Source organism: Myodes glareolus, chromosome 9 (genome assembly GCF_982192425.1).
Source record: "Myodes glareolus chromosome 9, mMyoGla1.1, whole genome shotgun sequence".
Classification (NCBI taxonomy): Eukaryota; Metazoa; Chordata; class Mammalia; order Rodentia; family Cricetidae; genus Myodes; species Myodes glareolus.
In genome coordinates this window covers 17745527-17768657 of record NC_142034.1, presented here as the reverse complement: position 1 = coordinate 17768657, position 23131 = coordinate 17745527, and the positions used below count along the sequence as shown (strand labels likewise).

Genomic DNA, 23131 nt, shown 5'->3' with positions numbered 1-23131 from the left:
TTGTATTCTATTGGTTATGCTTGCTTCTGTAGTCTCCGTTCGTTTACCTAGGTTTTCCATATCCAGCCGGTTCTCCGTTTGTGTTTTCTTCATTGCCTCCATTTCAGTTTTCAATTCTTGCACTGTTTCCTTTACTTGTTTGATTGTTTTTTCTTGGTTTCTCAGGGTCTCATTCACGGATTTACTTAGTTCTTCAAACTTTTTGTTATATTTCTCATCAATTTCTATACTCATTTCTTCAAACTTTTTGTTATATTTCTCATCCAATTCTTTAAGGGAGTTATTCATATCCTGTTTAAGGGACTCTATTGCTTTCATAATGGCACTTTTTTCCACTTCTTCTGGGTTAAGGTGTTCAAGCCCTTCTGTTGTAGGGTCCTTGGGATCTGGTGTTTTCATGTTGTTTTTCAGATTGTTGGATGAGGTCTTGCCTTGGCGTCTGCCCATCTCTTACTTCAAATGTTCTCTATTGGAACTTCTGTTACCGGGTCAGGTTCCCTTCTTGGGCAGGGACTTCACTGACAGAATGCCCACCTTTCCTCAGGCAGGCTATTGAAGCACAGGCACTCCCTCTTTCCTGGATGCGCTTACAATGCAGGCTCAGCTTGCAAGGCAGCTGAGCTGGGGAAAATATTATGGCCCCAGGGGGAAGGGAGAGATATAGAAATTCGTACCTGGATGGGAGCTGGGATGGCAGGCGGGAGGGGGTAGCCAGCACTGCAGGGCGACCTGGGCGACTGTGGGTTCAGGGAACGCCAAAGCTCTTCTTCACCAGGACCCTGTCAAGGCCCGAAGCAAACTCACACCTCTGATGGCCCTCTGCTAGAAGTCAGGGCCCCTGCTGGTCAGGAATGTGGCTGAGCTGGCACCAGGACCACCTGTCCTCAGGGAGGCCTTTAGGACCCAGGAACTGCCTGGAGCCGAGCTGCGCCTACAGCCAAGGCCCAGCTTGCAAGGCAGCTGAGCTGGGGAAATTTTATGGCCCCAGGGGGAAGGGAGAAATATAGGAATTCATACCTGGATGGGAGCTAGGATGGCAGGCGGGAGGGGGTAGCCAGCACCGCAGGGCGACCTGGGCGTCTATGGGGTCGGGGAACACCCAAGCTCCTCCTCACCGGGACCCTGCCACGGCCCGAAGGAAACTCACCCCACCGATGGTCCTCTGCTAGAAGTCAGGGCCCCTGCTGGATGGGAGCCGGGATGGCAGGCGGAAGGGGGTAGCCAGCACTGCAGGGCGACCTGGGCGTCTATGGGGTTGGGGAACGCCCAAGCTCCTCCTAGAAATGCTAATTTTATAAAACCTCAATAATCAAATTATTTCAGTAGCTGAATATCTAATTGGAACTCTGGAGAAATTGATTGTCTTAAAGGGGATAAATACCATTTCTAGATTAGTTTATAACCAGTAGACAAAATAATTGAATTATTTTATTCATGATGCAATTTATTAGTAGACAATTACCAATTTCACATTTTACAACTTTGGATTAGTCTTATCTGGTATAACTATAAGCTTGAAGAGGATTAATGATATCTGGTCCTCTGTATGACTTTAATATTTATGTTGTATCAACTTTGAAAAGCATTTCATTGGACAGCCTTGCTTTGTACTTTGAAACCAGGAAACAAATGTTTAGAAATAGAATGTGAGTGCCCAAACATTATATGTGGTCGTGTATGCACACTGTAGTGAAGAGGCAAGCAAGCCTGCTTTTCGTCCTGCCAGGCTCCCGCACGGCTAGCTCTACACCCGAAATAACAACACACAAATTGTATTCATTTAAACACTGCCTGGCCCATTAGCTCTAGCCTTGTACTGGCTAACTCTCACATCTTGACTAACCCATTTCTGTTAATGTGTTTAGCACCACGAGGTGGTGGCTTACAGGGAAGATACTAACCTGCGTCCATCTTGGGCTGGAGCTTCATGGCGTCTGCCTGCCTCTGATTTCTTTCTCCCAGCATTCTGTTCTGTCTACTCCACCCACCTATGTTCTGACCTATCAGGTCAAGCAGTTTCTTTATTAGTTAACCAATGAAAGCAACACACAGAAAGAAGACCCACCTACATCATGCACACCATTATGAATTGTGTAAAAAATATTTGTCTTGTCTTTCTTAAGGAGGAAAGGTTGACACCACAAAATTAGACAATGTCCTGGCGAAGCTGGAAGAAAAACTCACAAACAAAGAAGTTCAACATCTGCCAGTTGACAGTAAGCATGTCTGCTGTTATGGTATTATCTAAGGGAGTTAGGTTTATGTTTACGGAGTTGTTAAATTACATTTATTTCTCTGTATTGGAGCTTTGTGACATATTCAGAAAGACTAAGTCTTGAATTTGAATTTATCAAAGTATTGTCCATCTGAGGTGTTCAAATGATCCAGCAATGGAAAATCGTGTGTCTTAACACCATCCACTCCCTCTTGCCATCCTTAGAAAAGTATTTTGGAAATTATCTGAATTAATGTGGCTTTGAGCTAAAAGGTTAATTTTTATGCTTTCAAGCTTTTAAATGTAGACAAGGAAGGAGTTGGAGGGAGGGGACTTGGGATAGGCAGAGAGAAGAAAAAGAAGGGGGAAATGATATAATCATAATTTAATTAAAATGTACAAAAGTGAAAATATGTAGATCAAAATGTGCTCTGAATTTATTAAAAATTATCTTTTATAATTCTTTGGTATAACTGTCATATGTAAATAATTCTTCAGGATGTCTTTGCTGGGAGTGACTTAGTTTAGGAAAAGAAAACAGAAAGGAAAGGTAAGAACATGGGTAAATGGAAAGAGAAGGAACAAGATTTGAAAGTAGGACAGCAAGAAGTGCTGAAGACAAGAAAGAAAGCAGGCAACTTGATCCAGCAGTTTCTAGAGATGGGGAGTAGACTGAAGGCTCATGGGTAGGATCTGGTTCTTATTCTATCATGGCAGTGTCCTGATTCTAATCAAAACTTAGTTTTATATATTTAAAATACATTAGTGGATTTGCAATGTAAGGCATTCTGTTTTCAAAATGATTTTTATTACAACTTATGGAAAAGTAGCTCTAAATACACTTCTGGATGAAGTTGATCTTCTTAAAAAAGAGGGTGAGTACAAAATTATGACAAAAATAAGAAATCTTAATCTGTATACACAAAATTACTGTATGTGACACATGCTACTTTGGTCCTTTGCACTTTGGAAAATAGTGCTCATTACAGTTTTTGACTAGGAACTGAGAATTTTCTAACAGTGTAGACCACATTCTGGATAGACTTCATAACAAAATAACACTTATTCATTTAGCTAAAGTTTTAATCTTGCTTTGTGTATTTTCAGTTCGATAATTTATTTAAACAGTCTTTACTGAGTCTTGAAGTTCTAGGTGCCTCTCTAGGTGTAAGAGATGCAGTATGTAATCAGACAATTTCCTTGTGTTCATGAAACTCATATTCTTGGTAAGCGGGGCAGAAATTAACAGAAAAATAAAAGTTTTCAAAAGCAGCAATGCTATTGACCAAAAAACGTGTCGTGATCGACAGCAACCGAGTGCTGGCTTTTCCTTAAGTTAGGTCTGGTGGGTACGGAATGCCTAGGGTGATACCTCAGTTGAAGCTTGCAGCCAACTTCCTCTTAGGACTTTGGTCAAGTAGATGTTTCATCAACATCAATCGAATGGAATAAAGTTTGCTTCTGATTCGGTATCAAATCTCGTTTTACTTGGAAAGATTTTGAACCTAGTAAGGATAATATATGGACATTGTTTTTAGATCATAGAGTTGTAACACCGTTTTCAAAGTTTGTTCTCTTTCCTAGAGGGGAAGGGCGATGTTAGTGAACTTGACACTGTTTTGGAGAAAATGGGACCGGATTTCTCTGACGAACCATCTGAAGGACTGGCACCGAGTTGGCATGGTAATTATGAGCATGCCAGACATCACTCCTCAGAGTGTGGGATAGTGGGTTTTTGACCTCACATTCCTGAAATTTGAGCCACCAAAGACAGCTGAACATATCTTAAAATAATCCTGCCTGAATGAATTCTCTCTAGCTGAAATAAACCTCACTTTTAGGGTAGTTGATGTTTATTGTTTTAAAGTCAAAGTTACAAACCATGCACTTTAAGCTGTATTTTGGATAAGAAAATTACAAAATGTTTACAAGAGGTGTCTTCCCTCTATGGTGCATTAAAGTAGAGGGGGGAAAGAAACATATAGGAAAAAATACAAGTGAAAATAATTTGGGTATTAGAAATATGAGATTAATAAAGACCCTCACCGCAGATTAAATATGGTTATGATCAGTTTAAACACTACTAGTGTGGGTCTGAGGAGATGGCTCCATTGGTGAAGCGCTTACTACTCAAGTGTGAGGCTATGAAGTGTGCATCTGTAATTTCCTTGCTGGGGACGTAGAGACAGGAGAATTCAAGGGGCTTAGTGGCCAGCCAGCTAGCCAACTGAGTTCTTGGTTCAGTGAGACCCTGTCTCAATAAATATGATAGGGAAGAATTGAAGACACCTGACATCAACATGCATACCACATGTACACATGTACTTGTACACACACATGCACACACACACACATGCACAAGCATGCACACAAAATACTGGTGGAAGATGGTGCTGCTTTTAAATCATACTCCAAATTGGAACAAGGGCCAGTTTGGGAATTTGAATGTGTCCGATCTCATATGCTCTGTTCACAATTAAGAGTTTCACAGGGGTTGCAGATTTAGCTCAGTGGTAGAACATTTGGCTAGCAAGCATGAAGCCCTGGGTCCTGTCCTCAGATGTGGGGGAGAAAAATAATTTTACAGTTTGTAAATCTCATTTTGGTCTTTGTGATGTGAATCTTGTCCTGTGTTTGATGGGAAAGTTCAATTTAGTAAGCCAGGGAGTCGTATTCTACTGTTCCTAGGATGAGGTTAAGATACTAATGCTTTAAAAACTATACTTTTAGACCCCACACTCAGAGGCTAAAGTTGTAGGATTTATGGCACAGGCCAAAGCATTAAGCGTTTTTGAAACTTAATGTTTTCAAATGTTAAAATCCCTAACTTCACACATAGGCTTTACAATTTAGTGGCATGCACACACCTGTCAACTAGAAGGGTTGTCACCAGACACTGAGAGTTTTTTTCTTCAAAAATAACTTTTCATTCTTTATGAATTTTTAAAAACGTGACTCTCTAGAAATTTATTAAATTAAATTTTCTTTCTTTCCTTGAGCAAAAAAAAAACAGATTAGAGACCTCAAGAGAAAAAAAAATCAGAATAATGAGTCTAGAAAATTTTTATTTAAAATTAACTTTTTTGTTATTTTTAAATTACATATGTATCTATGTGTGAATGTGTGCATTGAGTACAGGTGCCTGCAGAGGCCAGAGGAGAGCATTGGATGCCCTGGAGCTGGAGTCACAGGTGATAGTGAACGGCCTGATGTGGGTGCTGGGAACTGAACTCCAGTCCTCTTCAAGATCAGAAAACACACACACACACACACAAAAAAAAGAAAAAAACAAGATCAGCAAACACTTCTTCCGATCTCGTTACTCCTTTAAGTCATTATTCTAATGCCCTAATGTAGTTTAACATTATAATACTTCAGATGACAGAGTATGTGTGCTATTCTAAGAGAGCTCATTTCTCGTGTTTTTGTGGGATGGGATAGAAATATAGACATGTGACTATAATGAAAATCATGTGGGTTGCCTGTGTTGTTTCATAGTTAAGACTTTTTCATTGTTTGTGAATCTCACAGTGGTCTCTGTGCTTTGTACTTTGTCTTGCAGTTCAGCTTAGCAAACTATTGGGTGAAGTTCCTCAAGTTTCAGGTAAGCTGATTCAAAGTGGAGGAGATACCAGTGCTTTGAAAATATATTTTTGCCAAGCATTCTAGTGCATGCCTATTATCCCGGAACTCAGGAGGCTGAGGCTAGGAGATTGAAAGCTTGAAGTTTTCTGAGGCTTAGCTTTTAACTTAAAGATATATTTCTTGTTTGCATGTGTATGCATGTATGTGCTTATATGTGTACATGTGTGTGGGTACATGTGTCAGAGAGTACTTGTGAAGGTTTGAGGGCAACTTTTGGGATCTGGAGCTCAAACTCAGGTTATCAGGCTGTGTAACAAGCTTTACCCACCGAGTCTTCTCGCTGGCCCAAGATTAGCTTTTTGTGTCAAAGGTGACCTACTTGCCTGGAAAGCTCAGAATAGACGTGGTGAAGGCCCCTTCTTGTTAATCACATTTCCTCAGCCTCCGAATGTGCTGCTTATGGCCCACTTAGATGATGAAGAGGAACTTTTGGGGAGGATGCTTCTAATGACACTCAGCAATTTCACAAGGAGTTGGTACAACCACCCAGATTTATACAGCCTGAATTCTCTGAGTATGAGGATGCTATGGGCTGGAAGGCAATCACTAAAATGGAAAAGCATCAGCAGGGCCACATGAACCACAACAGTTAGGAGTCTCAATAACTGTGGGAGCTGGAGCCAGAGCTGGAGCCGGCTTGACAGCTTGACAGGAGCACTACATCATTCTGGAGGCAAGGTTTGATGAACTTCCAAGAACACTGGTGAATGGAAGAACTGGACCACCAAAATGAAGCAGTTGGAGCTCACACAAGAGGAGTGCAGACACTGTGAGGAAGGAATGTGGTGGTGAGGAGTGATAGGCTGCCCCGCAGGAAGGAGTTAAGGGAACTTTCCCCATTGTGAAAGGATGTACTCCAGCTCCTCCAGTAACGGGCACTCAGATGACGTATGGAACCTTGGGATTCATCCTACCAACAAGAGTGTTTCCACTAAGTTGTTAGAATAGAAGGGATTGGAGTACTTGATGGAAATTGCTACTGCGTTCCACGGTGCAGCCCCTGGAACTTCCTTAGCTCCAAACAATGTTGCCATTGCCAATAAAGTCCAATAAATTTGCAGTGTCTACTTTCCTACAACTAGAGGCATCCTAGTTGGACTAGCCATAATTCTATCCAGGAAAGGTGTCAGGATTCCTCCCAGTGGATGTTTCTTCCCTGTCATAGGTTTCCATTGCTGTAATAAAATGCCATGATTGAAAGCAACTCAGGGAGGAAACAGTCCCGTATTACAGCCATTCATCAAAAGAAGTGAGGCTGGTGCTCAAGTTGGGAGCTGGAAGACAGAAACTGAAGCAGAGGCCATGGAGGAGTGCTGCTTCATTGCTTGCCCTCCATAGCTTGCCCAGCTTGCTTTCTTATACAACCCAAGACCAACTGCCCAGGGGTGGCACCATCCACAGTGAATTGGGTCCTTCTACATCAATCATTAATCAAGAAAAATGTTCCAAAGGCTTGCTAACAGGCCAATCTGTGGAGACATTTTCACAACTGAGAGTCCCTATTTTCCAAAGACTCTAGCGCAAAAATTTGACCAACAAAACAAAACAAAAAAAACCTGCCCTGGACAATACCTTGATCTTGAACATTCACCCACAGCTGATGTTTTATTTGAAAATAACTTTCTGTTGTTTATAATTTAAATGCTGTGTGGCTTGCTAGATATTCTGTAAGTTTCATTTTCTTCCTTGAGTATAAAAAGAGCAGATTTGATAGCTCAGGGAAAACATCAAATGGTGGGTTTGGAGAAGAATTCCTTAAACTCTTATATCATTGATCTAACACCACAGTGTGGCTTAGCATTGCAGTGTGTTAATAAACACAGGATATGTGTACTATTGTTTTATGAGAGCTCATTTATCATTTACTTATGGTGCATGGAAGAATTATAGAAATATGACTCTGGTGAAAATCATGTCAGTGTCTTATATTCTGCTTCACAATTAAATTCCTCATTGTGAATCTCAGTGGTTTACCAAGTTAACTTTTGTGTCAACTGTAAAACAAATCACGAGGCCCAAAATAAGATTCACAATGAGTATTTCTTGTTTCCTTAAAGTTCTTTGAATGTCCTTAAAACAGCTATTTTAAATTTATTAGAGTTTTTACTGATAACGTGTGTGTGTGTGTGTGCGTGTGTGTGTGTGTGTGTGTGTGTATGTGTAAGCCAGAGATTGACATCGTGTATTCCTCAGTCATTCTCTAATTCTTTACCTCATTCTTTGAGCCTGAGTCTCTTACTGTTGGTTAGGCTGGCCAACAAATCCAAGGGATACTCCTATCTCTACCTTATCTAGGTTACAGGCTATTTCTACCCTGCTATGTTACAAGCATGCGACGAAGCGTCTAGATTTTACTTGGGTGCTGAGGATTCAAACACAGGTACCATCCTTGTGCAGCTAACTCCTTACCTGCCAGCCCATTCCCTAGCTTCTAGCCTCAGATCTTGGTGCCTCATCTTGTCTGTTAAACTTGACCATGGTTCCCTTTAGTTCTTGGAGATTTGGGACCTCTTTCATCATCTGCACACTGAGGCTTAAGCGTCTACTCCAGTCCTCATAACTTGGCTTTCCTCCTCCTAGAAACACTGGCAAGCTACTTGTCTTCTGTGCCTGTGATTGCGGCTCCTATTTCAGCACAAAGTGTGCCCCAAATCCAGATTTACTGCCAGCCCACACTTGGTGTACTGTCACTGTTTCGACACTAGAGACTGCTGTAAGCCCAAGCTATCCCAAATCTGCAGTTGTTTTTAAGGTTGGACTGGAAGAGAAAATATTAGTTCATCCCAGGGACAGGGTAGCCCAGATGTCTTCTACATAGCCATCGACTTGTGTTCAGATAATTCCCCAGGCTTGGCTTCATCATAAGGATCCAGTTTTAGTCACCAAATCAGCAAGTCATACCTCCCTCCCCTCCCTAAAGCAGAGAATGATTCTCTTTGTGCTGTACTGCCTCAGAATTTGGAAAGTAGAAGGTGGGCAATTTCACGGCTACAAATGCTACAGCACGAAATCACAGCTGTTACCCACAGCCTGCTAAAATCAGAGTAGCACAGAGGTGGGAACAAGGTCTACTCTGTATGACCTGACTGTTGCTATGAGTGTGTATGTGGTTTGAAAAATCTACAGGTATCCAGGGATGCTGACACACAGAATCCAAGTCCATCTGATTGCTGTTACTGGTCTTTGCCTGCTAGACAGGCAAGTTTGGAGGCTTTATCCACAGGTAGGGGAGAGGAGCTGGTGAAGTCTGCTCAGCTTTTGGGTTCAGCTACCCAGCACTGAATTCCAAGGTAAAGTCTTATGTTCACCCAGCAATTGGTTAAGCTGTGCTGGCAAAGGTTTGAGAAGGGGCATGGTAGAGGTGTTCCCTTGGCTACCCACTAACATAAATCCAGGGCTCGGTCCATGACCATGAGCCCAGGTGACTACAAGGCTTTGTCCAGTGCTGTATTCCAGTTCTGAAGACTACATTTAGTTTCATATCGTTTCCCAAGTGGGAGGTGTCTCTCTCCATGCTGTGCTTCTTGGAGTTAGGGAAGGAGTGGTATATCACCTCCCTCCTTCCTGTCTTCTCTCACTTTTCCTTAGCTTCTGTGAGGGTAGTTTCATGTGTGATTATCCATTCTGACGGAGATTCTGTACAAAGATGGCGGGAGAGTGTTATTCTGCAGCCATCTCGCTTTGCCCTCTGTTTAAGAATTCTTAAACATCTTTCTGGGCTCTATTCCTAGCCTTTCAAATGAGAGAAGAATTAATTCCAATGACATTCAAAATATTCTAGGAAACATACCAACTCACTTCACAGATGAGGAATGGGAAATGTTGAGTTGTTGAATTTCCTTCCAGAGGAGATTTGCAGGGAGGCTTCTGTGAGATACAAATATTTGGATATTGATCCTAGCCAATCATTCACTCCCTGTTTGTAAACATCAAGATTAAACAGTACCTAACAGTGTCACGGAATGCTTACAGACCTAGAGTCCAAATATGGAAAAGAGGGAATTTAGGCTAAGGAGATAGAGGGAGAAATCAGGAAGTAGTTGTGAAGAGAAAAAAAAATCCTTGATGGGTGTATATAAACAGCATATTAAAATTTAACAAAAGACAAAGTAAAGTGCAGATAGATTCAATATGGTATGCTAAAAAAACAAAACTCATTTCTCAACCTTCCACTTATTCTGGCTATGCATAAAGGTCCCAAAAGGTTTAACGGCTGAATTTAACTCTGCTCATTAAAGTAACCCAGTTTCTCTTTATCTAAAAGAATGGTGTTTGTCTAGTTGACTCATTTTATGAAAGGGAGCTATCAGTGTCTTCTGTATGTATGTGTCCACGTGTGTATTTGCACGTTTGTGTGAGCATAGGTGCTTGTGTGTGTGTGGAGATCAAAGGTCAGCCTCAGGTACTGTTCCTCAAGAGTCATCAGCGTTACGTTTTGAGACCGCATTCTCACATCAGCCTTGACCTGGAACTGACAGAGTAGGGCGGTCATCAGGGGTCGTCATAGCTGTCGTCAGTGACTGTGGTTAATGTAGCAATGGCTGTGGCTTTTGTTAAATAGAGAATCAGTCCTCTACTGACTCACAATAGTTACCAACATGCATCCCACACCTGATGTGTGCTCGGTGGAGTTCTAGGTCTTCACATGTGAGTAACCTCACCCTCACAGGAAGTCTGTGAGGCAGATAAGATCATCACATTTTATACAATGGAACTCTGGAAATCAAGTTGGATTACTGAAAAAAAATCTATTAAGTAGAGAATCGTGGAGAAAAATACTCATACCAATGTGTTCTTATTATAGCCATAGTAATTTTTCTTTTCACCTTGGCAGAACTTCCTATTACAATAGAAATAATGCACTGGAGGTAATTTGTGGTGTGTTTGCTTTTCCACAGTGAGAGTGGGTGGGAATAAGCTAACCGTATTGAATATTGCCTTCTTGCCAAAAAGTTATAGCTAATATGCACGAACGAGAGACATGTCAGCATTAGTGAGAACTTCCATGTCGATTTTTCTCTTTACTAAGCAGAGACAGTAGACATCAGGGACTTGGACAGCATACTCAGGAAGATGGATATTAAACTCACCAAAGGAGAAGTTGAAGAGCTGAAAAGAAACCTCTCAGTTGATGGTAACTAGTTTTCGATATAGAAAAACAACCTTCAGGAGTTCTTGAAGTTTATAGACTATTATTTCTGAAAACAATTTTGTACTGATAAGAAAAAATAATGTATAGTCTCAGAAAACCCAGTTACAGACTGAGAGCAAAGGCTGTCTTCATTTTCTAAGTCCAGATCTGGGGTAAAGCATTTGCCTAGCCTATCACTGCAAGGTCTCCTTCCACAGCAACGAATGTCTGGGAAGCAGAATAAAGCGGTGGGAAGAGAAATGAATAGGAAGTTCAAGTGTATCCTTTCTACACTTCCCATGTGCTTCTGTGTTCTGATTCTGACCTCAGTCAGGTTTCTCTGAGAACACCAGTCTCAGAGTCTGTCTTCTTAATGAACTGAAGTGTCCCCTCCCTCCTGTCTTCCCAGTCCCTTACGTGCCCCTCCCCCAACCTCACCTTTGTCCCAAACTACCCTCATTTACTCCTGCTCCTAGGGCAGGACATCAACAAAACATGGCATATTAAGTTCAATAAGACTAAGCACCTTCCTTGTATTGAGGCTGGGCAAGGTGACCCAATATGAGGAAAGGGTTCAGCAAAAGAGTTAGAGACCAAAACAAAAACAAAAACAAAACCAAAAAAACAAAACAAAAAAAGCATCAGAGACAGCTCCTGCTCCCATTGTCAGGATTCCCACAAGAAGACCAAGGCATAACTGTCATGTACATGCAGGCTCCCTGGTTGTCGGTTCAGTCTCTGTGAGCCCCTATGAACCTAGGTTAGTTGATTCTGTGGGTTTTCTTGTGATGTTCTTGACCCCTCTGGCTCCTGCAATCCTTCCTCTCTCTCTTCCTCAGGATTCCCAGATCTCACCCTAATGTTTGACTGTGGTCTCTACATCTATTTTCAGTGGTTGCTGGATGAAGCCTCTCTGATCATGACTGTGCTAGGCACCAATCTATGAGTATGGCAGAATATTGTTAGGCATCATTACTTTGACTTTTTTTTTTTTCTCCAGTCGTGTTTGGTTCTATCCTAGGTCTCTGGGTAGTCCAACCTCTGGGTCCTGGCGCTCCAGGTGGTATCAGGTGTGGGCTCCCTTTCATGGCATAGGCTCAGACTGGACCAGTCATTAGTGGTGACTCCCACACTCGCTACGTCACCCTTACCCCAACACATCTCATAGGCAGGGAAGACTGTAGATTGAAGGTTACATGACTGGGTTGGTGTCTCAATCTCTGCACTGGAAGTCTTGCCTGGTCCCAGGAGATGGCTGATTCAGGCTGTGTATCCCCTGTTGCCTTACTAGTCCTTATTCATTCTGTTACCTATGGATGCTCTCTCGTGTCTTTGATACTAGTGATAATTTTGAAGTTAAAATTTTAGTTCTTCCATTTCCATCTCATTCTCCCAGTGTCAGTCTTCCTCATGTTTAATGTTTAGTTTACATGCTATCTCTGGAAAATCTTATTGACATTAATACCTTTACCAATTACTTACATGCAGATAAATTTTATGTAGAACTTTGACCTATGTTTCAAAATTGGACATGCAAGGGGCTGTTAGACATTTCCACTAGATATCCCATAGAAAGGAATCTTTTGGGGGCATATTTAAAATAAAATTTAAGATTTCCCTGTCTGGTCTAGTAGCTCTTCATTTGTGGCTTCATTCATGCTATCACCTAAGTTACTAAAGGAGCATGTTTTGTTCTTGCTCTTCCATATCTCTAATGCAGCACAAATTCTAATTGGTCTTAATAATAAAACCAAGAGTCAGATATAGGAGTTAATGCAGAAAGATAGAGAAGCAGAGCTGCCGACTGCTAGAAAGTTCTTACCTCTACCAGTGCTCAGACCAAAAGGAGCAATCCTGTCTCTATAACTCCTTAGACTGAATCTCTCTCTAAGAAACCTCAGACTGCATCCTCAGACTGCATCTGAGCTCCTGTCTCCTCCTGCCTTATATTCCTCTCTCTGTCCAGCTATATAACTCCTATCAATACCTCCCTAGTTCTGGGATTAAAGGCTTGTCATCCCAAGTGCTGGGATCACCTTTGTGTGAGCTCTCTCTTTTAGGCAGATTTAATCTTGTGTAGCCCAGTGTGGCTTTGAACTGACAAAGATTCACCTGCCTCCATCTCCTGTGTGCTGGGATTAAAGGTGTGTGCAACCACTGCTTGACTAACTAGTGGCTTAGCTCTGCACTCCGATCTTCAAGCAAGTTTTATTTGTTTGATTACAGACAAAATATCACTACACACTACTTTTCTGCATCACACACTCTGTAATGCCAGTTCTGCCTCAAATTATCATACATATAATGGGAAGATGGGTGGAACAATGTATGACAAAATATTAACAGTCAAATCTAGACAGTGAGCATAAATTGTCCATTATGCAACTCTTTCAACATATGTTATAATTGCAACATTTCAGAATAAATCATTTTTAGAAAAGTATAGTCTTAGGCCACCAAGATAGCTCAGTGAATAAAAGGTGCTTGCTGCCAAGCCTGATGACTTGAGCTGATTTCGAGAAGCCAAGTGGAGGGAGGAGAAAACTGACTCCTAAAGCTGTCTTCTGGCCTCTATATGTACATGTGCATCCCTGCACACACGCACACACACATACACACAGACACACACACATACACACACACACACACACACAGAGAGAGAGAGAGAGAGAGAGAGAGAGTAAACATATTATCTCTTGAGCTCTTTTTTTCTTAAAAACTACATTTACACCCACCTTGGTATTCATGTTTAATAGTTAGAGGTTATTGTCATCATGTATGAGAGGGAACAGATGGTGTTTGTCTTTCTGGGCAAAGATTGATGGCATTCCCAGAATTAACCTGCATAAACGGTATTTTTTTATTATGCTTGCAAAGAAGAATCATAGTCTAGAAGGAACATAATTTTCCCAGGTCCAGAGAGCATGTATGGTTCAATGGTCAAGGGACAGTTTACTAACAAGAATCAATCCTTCAAAATGAAGGATTATGCAATTAAAGTTAACCTCAATAATGATGCATGATATAAAACTTTAGTTACTTCCTAGGTCATTATTTAAAATTGCTTGAATTTATGTTTTCTTACAGATAAGGGGAAGACGGATCTAGACTCACTGGTGAATATACTAGAAGTTGCCTCAGGTCAGTGAGAACTTATGTAAAGTAAAAGCTCTAATTCTTTACACTAAGCTATATTTTATATAACAAATATTTTATTGAGATATGACCCAAATTTCTTACATATTCACATATAACCAGCTTAAAATTATCATCAAATGAATTTATTCCTATTCCTACTTAACCTCCACTTAGATGATGAGGTAGAGATAACCAATAATCTAGAAGATTCTTGTCTCTCTTTATAGTCATTCCCCTTTTCTATTTGGAGGTAATTATAGTTGACCCTCATACCCGTGCTTTCTGCACACTGATTCAATCATATGATCATAAATATTTGGAAAACAAATTTGTCTGTGTTAAAAGTACAGACTTTAAGTGTCTCAATAATATTCTCTCAGATACTAATATTCTCTCAATTATTTATATGGAATTTACTTTTTATTAGGCATTGCCAAGAATGCATAGTTGTCTGAAAAGATGAGACATTGTGTATTGGTTATATGTACATGCTGTATTATCTTACATACAGGCTTAAAGACCCAGGTTTTTATAATATTTTAAAAAATATTTTATTTTTGATTAACATATAATAATCATGCTTACAATTAAGTTGATAATTCAACACATGTACACAAAATGTACTGATAAAATCAGAGTAATTAACATTCTAATCTGTTTATTATTTGTTTTTATTTGGAACTTTCTGATTCTTCTAGTTCCTCATAAAATATAAAATAGGCTACTGTGACCTATAGTCACCCCAGTGTGAAAAACTAGAATTTATTCTTTGTATTTATGTTTTGATACCATTATTTAACCTCCTATTAGCATTCCCCTGCCATGTTTCCTAATTAATAATCACTATCCTACAATCAAATTGATTTTTGTAAAAGTTTTTATTTATAAGAAAGACATGTAATATTTGATTTTATTTCATTTAACATAATGTTCTTCTGTTCCATCCAGCTTGTTACAAGTGACAGTATTTCATTCTTTCTGACCAATAATTTTCTATTCTGTATATATGCCTCATTTCTTTATTCATTCACCTGGTTTGTTTTCATACTTGGGCTGTTGTGAAATAGGACTACAACAAGGGAAGTATGTGTATTTATTTGAGGCAGTGGTTTTATGTCTTTTCAAATATTACCCTGATTTTTATGCCAGTACCATGCTACATTGGTTATTGTAGCTCTGTAGCATGCCACATTGGTTACTGTAGCTCTGTACTGTACTACATTAGTTACTGTAGCTCTGTACCATGCTACATTGGTTACTGTAGCTCTGTACCATGCTACATTGGTTACTGTAGCTCTGTACCATGCCATATTGGTTACTGTAGTTCTGTACCATGCTACATTGATTACTGTAGCTCTCTACCATGCTACACTGGTTACTGTAGCTCTGTACTGTGCTACATTAGTTACTGTAGCTCTATAGCATGTCACGTTGGTTGCTGTAGCTCTGTACCATGTCACATTGGTTACTGCATCTCTTTACCATGCTACACTGGTTACTGTAGTTCTGTACCATGCTACATTAGTTACTGTAGCTCTGTACCTTGTTGCATTGATTACTATAGGTTTGTAGCATGCCACATTTGTTATTGTAGCTCTGTAGCATGTCTTGAATCTAGGTATTACAGTGCATCTAACTTCATTAATGTTTAAAATTGTTGGGCTATTTGTGGCCTATTTGCTTTCATGTGCATTTTAGCTTTTTTTTTAAAGTTTTGTAAACAATGCCATTGATATTTTGACGGAAGTGGCACTGAATTTATACATTCCTTTGAGTTATGTGAACTTTTCACAGTCTTATTGTGTCTTCTAATGCATGCTTATAAAAAAGACCTTACTTTATTTGTCTTTTTCAGTTTCTTGCATTGATGTTTGATGGTTTTCATTGTAGAGGCCTTTCTTTTCCTTTGTTAAACTTATTTTCACACTGAATCTCTGACTGAGTGGATTGCCTTCACAATTCCTTTTTCAGAAAGATTGTTTGATTTTGGTGTTGGTGCTTATTGGAATAAACTTTTTCCTTAGTAGGTCTTTTGTTGCTGTGTGCCATAAGCTATGCTTCCACTTTCACTTATTCGGCAAATAATTTTAATTTTCCACTAATTTTTTCAGTGGCCCACTGTTCATTAAATAGCATGATACGTAATCTGTATATTTGAATAATTTTCAAAGTGGCTAGTGTTTTAAGTTTCTAGTTTTGTCCTCTAGACAATGTATTGGTAGTTACTTTATGGTGCGATAATACAGTTCTTTCCAGCAGAATATTCTGTGTGTTGATGAAAATGATGTGTACTCTACAGCTGTTAGAGGAAATGTTCTGTCCATGTCATTAGGCTACAATAGCATCTAATTCACATTTCTTCATTGTTTTGTTCTGCGTTATTTGTCCATTGATGAACATGGGTATTGAAGTCTCTCCATGTTATCATATTGTTATCTATCACTCCTTTTAGATAGAATAATGTTTGTTTCATAAAATTGACAGCTAAATGTTGACTATGTATGCATTTTAAATAGCTATATATTTTAAGCTGATTCCTTGACTATTATATTGTGACCTTCTTTGCCCCTTTTTCAGTTTTAAATTTTTTAAATTATTATTTTAGGTGTATGAACATTTTGCCCGTATATGTACAGTCTATGCACTGTCTATATGTATGCCTGGTGCCCACCTAGACCAGAAGAGCGTATTGGATCCCTTGGAACTGGAGTTAAAGATGGTTTTGAGCTGCCATGAGGGTGCTGGGAGTTGAACCTGGGTCAAGAACCTGGGAAGAGCAGCAAGCGCATTTAACCACTGAGCCATCTCTCCAGCCACTTTAGTATTTGTCTTAGAGTCTATTTTTCTTGTGTGGTATAAAAAAATCCTGCTTAAGCTTGACTTGCATCTGTGTGAAGCATCTTTTTCTCTCCTTGTATGTTTAGTTTGTTCATATCTTTACTGGCGAAAGCAATTTCTGGCTGGACTTGGGTTTTATCTGCTTTGATTTTAAATTCATGTAACCTGTCTTGGAATCACAGAATTTATTCCATTTAAATTCATGGTAATTATTGATGGATGACAACTTAAATAATGCAAGTTACTTATCTGAAACAAAGCACTGGCGGGTTTAGGTATCTGTCTTCCGTGAAGTCTTTGTCTCACTAGCATTGCTGGTACCCACTGCACTGTCATAAGCCACCATTTTGGTGTGACTTCTGCCACAATCCTAGCCACAGCGGGTTTGTACCTTTCAGGGTAGGGGTGTGTTGATTAGAAACGTAAGGTAGGAGGAACAGAGATAAGAAAGAAACACAGAGACACAGGATCGTACTGGGAGGGCATCTCAGCGGATCCTGAATGTTGAATTCTGAGTCTTCCCACATTTATTTATTTATTTGTTTGTTTGTTTATTTATTTATTTTTCAAAGTTTATTAAATTATAAAAGTTTCCATTTCTGCCCCCCTCCCAACACCCTCCCACTCCCCCCACTCCCTCTCCTCCTCCCTCTCCATCCCTAAGAGCAGTCAGGGTTTCCTGCCCTGTGGGTGGTTCAAGTTCCTCCCCCCTCCCTCCAGGTCCAGGAAGGTGAGTATCCAAACAGACTGGATCCCAAAAAATCCAGTATATGCAGAGGAAACAAATCCCAGTGTCATTGTCAATGGCTTTTCAGAAAGACTCCGGGCCAGCCACATTCAGAGAATCCGGCCACATTCAGAGAATCTGGTTGGATCACGTGCTCGTTCAGTCCCAGTCCAACTGGCCTTGGTGAACTCTCATTAGATCAGTCCCCTTGTATCAGTGGGTGATCGCATCCCTCGCAGTCCTGATTTCCTTTTTCATGTTCTTCCTCCTTCTGCTCCTCATTTGGACCTTGAGGGGCTCAGTCCGGTGCTCCAATGTGGGTCTCCGTCTGTATCGCCATCCATCGTCGGATGAAGGTTCCCTCTGGTCTTGCCTTCTTTGCTCACGTTCTCTTTCCTTCTGCTTCTCGTTTGGACCTAGGGAGTTAAGTCCAGTGTTCCAATGTGGGTTTCTGTCTCTATCTCCATCCATCGCCAGATGAAGGTTCTGGGACTTAAAAGACTGCTTTAACATTACTCAGAGGACAATCAGAACAGTTACTTGCTTCAATACTTGAGACATTAAGCCATTATATCCTGAGCAAAGTAGTTGATGTTTGGGGCAGTGAACACACTCTAGACCAAGTACCCGATGTCAACCTCCTATTTTAAAAGAAGGAGCACAGGAGTATGCTTGAATTCTCTGACCTATGGTCATGGTGGGGTGGATCCACCTCTGTGGGCCATCTTAATGTCCAAAACACCAAGTAACTACGCCCTAGATGAGGACACCTTGTTTTGTCGTCACACCTGTTGTCAACAACTTTGATAATGCAAAGTAAGCTCAAACCCTCTGACTTTCAGACAAAGTGGCACAGACTGTCACTGTTAAGGTTAAACACATTCTTACTTCCACTTAGAATAGATTTGATGTATGGTTTATTTAGAAACGTGCTCCTTATTTTTTAAGCTTATTGACATTTTCTTAAATCTTTTACTCTTGATTTCTACCCTAATCAAATACACGAAATTGTATATGTGTTTCTACCAATTTTACAAATAATCTTTAAGTGACTTGAACTTTAACGATGAGATATTATTTTATAGCCATCACTGTGGTGGCAAAAATTTTCTAAAATTAAAATAATTCTCTATATTTGCAACTTAATCTTTATTGTTTAGTAAGTATGATGACTTAACTCATCCTTCATAATTTGGGATTATAATAGTTAAGAAAACATTTCATATTTCTCTGTTTTTCCTCTGGAGGAGGAGAAATTGATATCAGCGCTGTGGAAAGTGCCTTAAAAGATGCGGAGAGAGAGAGAGTGTCCAGAGAACAGCGGGAGCAGAAGTCATTTCCAGCTTATGGTGAACATTTTCAGTATTAGATAAAATTTCAAAACAGTTGATATGTCTTCAGGAGAGTTAGAATAGTCATCCAATTATTCAGCCTTGCCAATGTCTGTGGAGTTATAAGGGAGTTGTGATAATACTCTTAGAAATTTGCATTATCCAACCACCTATGATAATTATGTAACTTTTATAAATAAGAGATAATACTAAATATCTATAATCTCAGATAAAGCTAACTTTAATATTTAGAAATGTATAAATTGTCACTTAATAGAACGTACACATGCCTTTCGAATCACAAATCTTGTCACCAGGGATAAGGAAGGCTGGTGATGACATTTCATTCCATTGAGCTGTACTGGTTTAAGACCTACAGGGAAATAGGAGGAAGCAGAGAGTTGTGTGAATTTGTTAATAGAGGAAAGGCCATTGTAGTAGGAAAAAATATGAAACAAGGAAGTATTTTTGCATTAACTCACTTGGTGCTGTGTCAGGTGCCAAAGAATTGATACGTTTACCATAATAAAAATTTGCTTCATATATTATTTTGAGATGAGTACATTCTAGGATCAAAGTAATCTCATGGTTTGCATTTGTGAACAAATTAGCATAATATCTCTTTCTCAACCATCATTTGGGGCATGGATTTGTTAATGGCTAGTGGAAATGTATATAAGAGTAGGTGACAACAGTGTGTGAAAACTACTGAGAGTGAGGAAAACACAAATCAAGAGTCCGGATTAGAGCTGGAGAGGTGGTTTAGGAGTTGAGAGCGCTGGCTGCTTTTCCAGAGGACCCAGGTTCAATTCTCAACTCTAATAGTGGTTCACAACCACCAGTAACTCCAGTTCTAAGAGATATGACACCCTCTTCTGACCCTCACAAGGACCAGGCACATGACTGATGCACAGACATAGTACACAGAACACCCATGCACATAAAATAAAAAAGCCAAATTAGCAGAAGTGCTTTGTTTTGCTTTTGTTCTTCCTTTCTTATTAATTTTACAGTAATCAATCTCATATATTTATACAATTAATTTTAATAATATACTACATTGTATATACTAAGTAATTTCCTCTTTTATTTTTAAAAAATGTTATATTTATTTTAGGTTTCTTTCAGTGCCAGTAGTAGAAATAACAAAACTGGCAAAGGTATCAAAATTTGGGAGAAGGAAACAAACTATTTCGAGAGGCTCATAAAGATCAAGATGTAGTAACCAAACAAATCCTACCATGTGTTTAAATATTTATGTTCAAACTTTTAAATTGACTGTCTAACTGCTATAGATAACCTTAGTTATTTCTTAATTCTCTTTAAACATGTAGTTTCTTTTATGCTTATTTTCAGCATTAAAATAAGCAAATAGATTGATTTCAGTTTATTAACAATCCCCTTGAATACTTAAGGACCTTGCTTGAGGTGCCTTTTTATGTTGACATAATATGCATGGTACAAAAAATTTACATTTATTTTATTTTGACTTGTATTTCAACCTCCTTATGTCTCTGTCCTTTGAAGGAATGCAAGTGGATGTTCGTGATCTTGACAGTCTACTTGGAAACATGACTTTCAAATTGACACCCGAGGAATCACCCTCAAAGTCCCCAGATTATGGTAAGTGATGCCAGAGCATTGTACCCTCAAGAGAACTTGGGGCTTGAAGCTGATGTTGATAGTGTTTGTTTAGTTTGAGTAAGAATAACTTGTTCCTTTTAATTTAGTAATGTGAATTGATGTTTTCACCATTTCTTCATTTCTTCATTCACCAAGTTATTGCTGGGTACTTAATAGCCATATGTGACTACTTGTATTTTCATAGTACTTACATTGTATTAGGTATTAAAGTTAATCTAGAGATGAGAAAAAAAGTCTAGAAGGATGCATATACATTGTATCCAAATATTATGTTATGTTCTATAGGGGGTCTGAGTATCCCTGTCTTTGTTTTTTTTGCTGCTGGTCCTGGAATCAATCCTCCATGGAATGACTAGACTTAAAGGTACATGGTCTTTTGCCTCACCCTTAATTCATTTTAGAATTCAGGAAATGCATCCAAAGATCCACTGGGCATACACAAGGGTTGTGTCTCTTTATCTAAAGTATAGTGAGATTGTGCGTGCGTGCCTGTGTGTGTGTGCGCGCGCGCATATGTGTGTGTGTGTGTTAGTGGACTGTGTCACATGCACAATGTTTCCAGAAGTATTTCTTTTGCTTTGAAGGAAGAAATGGTGACGACATGAAAACAATCTCTGAATACGAGGAAATGGAACCTGAAATTCAGTTCCAGCCCTCGGAACTGGTGAATTACCTACCGACTGAAGGTGAGAATGTGAAATGACAAGTCGTTTTCTTCAGAGAGATTTATATGTTCATTTAGAAGATTTTCTACAATTCAATTATTTTCTGTTCGTAAATAACTAATGTACTGACTTTAGTTTTTTAAATTTCTTATGACTTTCACATGTGAGTACCACATATTTTCATCATATTTGCCCCACCTTTCCCCACCCCGTCCTTTGTGTCTCCTCAGCCCTCTGTCATATTAATGCCTTTATCTATGATTTTATATATATGCACATATATTATGTCTTTATCTAATTATATATGCATACACATTATGTCTTTATTTATAATTATATATGCATATATGTATGAGCGAGCTACTGAGACCCATTACTGTTGTCCATATGTACTTGGGTGTGGGGTTGGCCACTTGGGCACAGGTGTCCTATCAGGGGGCTTGTCCTTGAGGAAAACTGCCTCTTCTCCCTGAGCAGCTCTCAGCTGCCTAATCTCTTCAACTAGAGGTGGGCCCTTGTGGCTCTCTTTTTCTTTCTCCCATTTGTGGCTGCAGTGTGGACTGGTGGGATTTTCCTGGGTACATCATCACTGTTATATCCGTAAGACACTGTTTTACGTTTGTCCTCCTGGTCCTGGGGCTCTTTAAATCTTTATTTTTCCCCTTCTTTGATATTCCTTGAGCCTTGGGTATAGGGATTGTGTTATCACTATCCCATTTGGGAATAGGACTCAACAGTTACTTATTCTTTGCACTTGGATTCATTGTGGTTCTCTGTAATAGCTTCTGCCTGCTGTAAAAAGTAACTTCTTTGATGGGAGAGTGAGATCCATACTAAGATACAGGTATAAGGAAAAGTAGTTAGAAGGCAGTTAATCTGTATCTGGTTTTAACATGACTGTAGGAGGTTTCCCCTCTAGAGCCTCTGGCCTCATGAGCCACAGATTCTTATTTAGGCATGAGGTTCTTGTATGGGTTCCTTATATTAAATGGACTTTAAGAACAATCAGTTTGTGGTACTCCTGATACTTTAATGCCACTATTACACCACTGTTGTTTTTTTTTTCTGGACCAGTTATTGAAAATTGAAGGATCTGTAGCTTGGAAAGACAGTTGATAACATTTCTCCTCTGAAGCTTTTGTAGCACCATTTAACACTCTTAAAAACTAGTTGTCACCAAGTGGTGATGGCGTACACCTTTAATCACAGCACTTGGGAGGCAGAGGCAGGTGGATTTCTGTGAGTCTGAGGCCATCCTGGTCTACAGAGAAAGTTACAGGACATACAGAGAAACCCTGTCTCAAAAAACAAAACAAACTAACAAACAAAAGCTAGTCACCAGTGAGAAGGCCTCTGAGTCAGTATTAGCTTTATTTTCCCAAGTCCTTTACCACACAATCCTATTTCCTGCTTAAGTAGGGAATCACTCCAAAAAGAAAAACTTTTAGGAGGCATTATTATTTTATCTTAAGAAATGCTAAGAAATACATTCTTTTAATTTGAGAAATCCCATCAAAGATGAGACATAGTGCATCTTAACTCATTGTATTGGTGAGCTCAGCTGGGGGTTACATATCAAGACCTGTACAAGACTGGGCCTGCCACTATGTCATCATACCTGGGGGAGGAGTGCATGAGGCCCCACCCTGCACTGAAGGGAGTCTGTGGGCAGTTAGTGGGTACTGGGGGAGAGCTGTCATTTTCCTCACTGGTGAAGCCCATGATAAGTTGCTCATGTTCCGGGAAATAAACTCCCACTCAGGCAAACAACCTTAATTAAACTCAGTGGGGGAAATA

General features: G+C 39.7%; 1 protein-coding gene across 1 annotated transcript in view; it reads left to right on the top strand.

The window, feature by feature from the left end:
* Nucleotides 1–23131, top strand: part of Efcab3 (EF-hand calcium binding domain 3) — a 362829-nt gene that overhangs the window by 113388 nt on the left and 226310 nt on the right. Inside the window, exons 41-48 of the mRNA XM_087909544.1 lie at nucleotides 2124–2216; nucleotides 3800–3898; nucleotides 5778–5819; nucleotides 10890–10994; nucleotides 14079–14132; nucleotides 18942–19043; nucleotides 20553–20648; nucleotides 21254–21355. Coding sequence (XP_087765670.1) covers nucleotides 2124–2216; nucleotides 3800–3898; nucleotides 5778–5819; nucleotides 10890–10994; nucleotides 14079–14132; nucleotides 18942–19043; nucleotides 20553–20648; nucleotides 21254–21355 — 693 coding nt within the window. The remainder of the gene's footprint in view (nucleotides 1–2123; nucleotides 2217–3799; nucleotides 3899–5777; nucleotides 5820–10889; nucleotides 10995–14078; nucleotides 14133–18941; nucleotides 19044–20552; nucleotides 20649–21253; nucleotides 21356–23131) is intronic.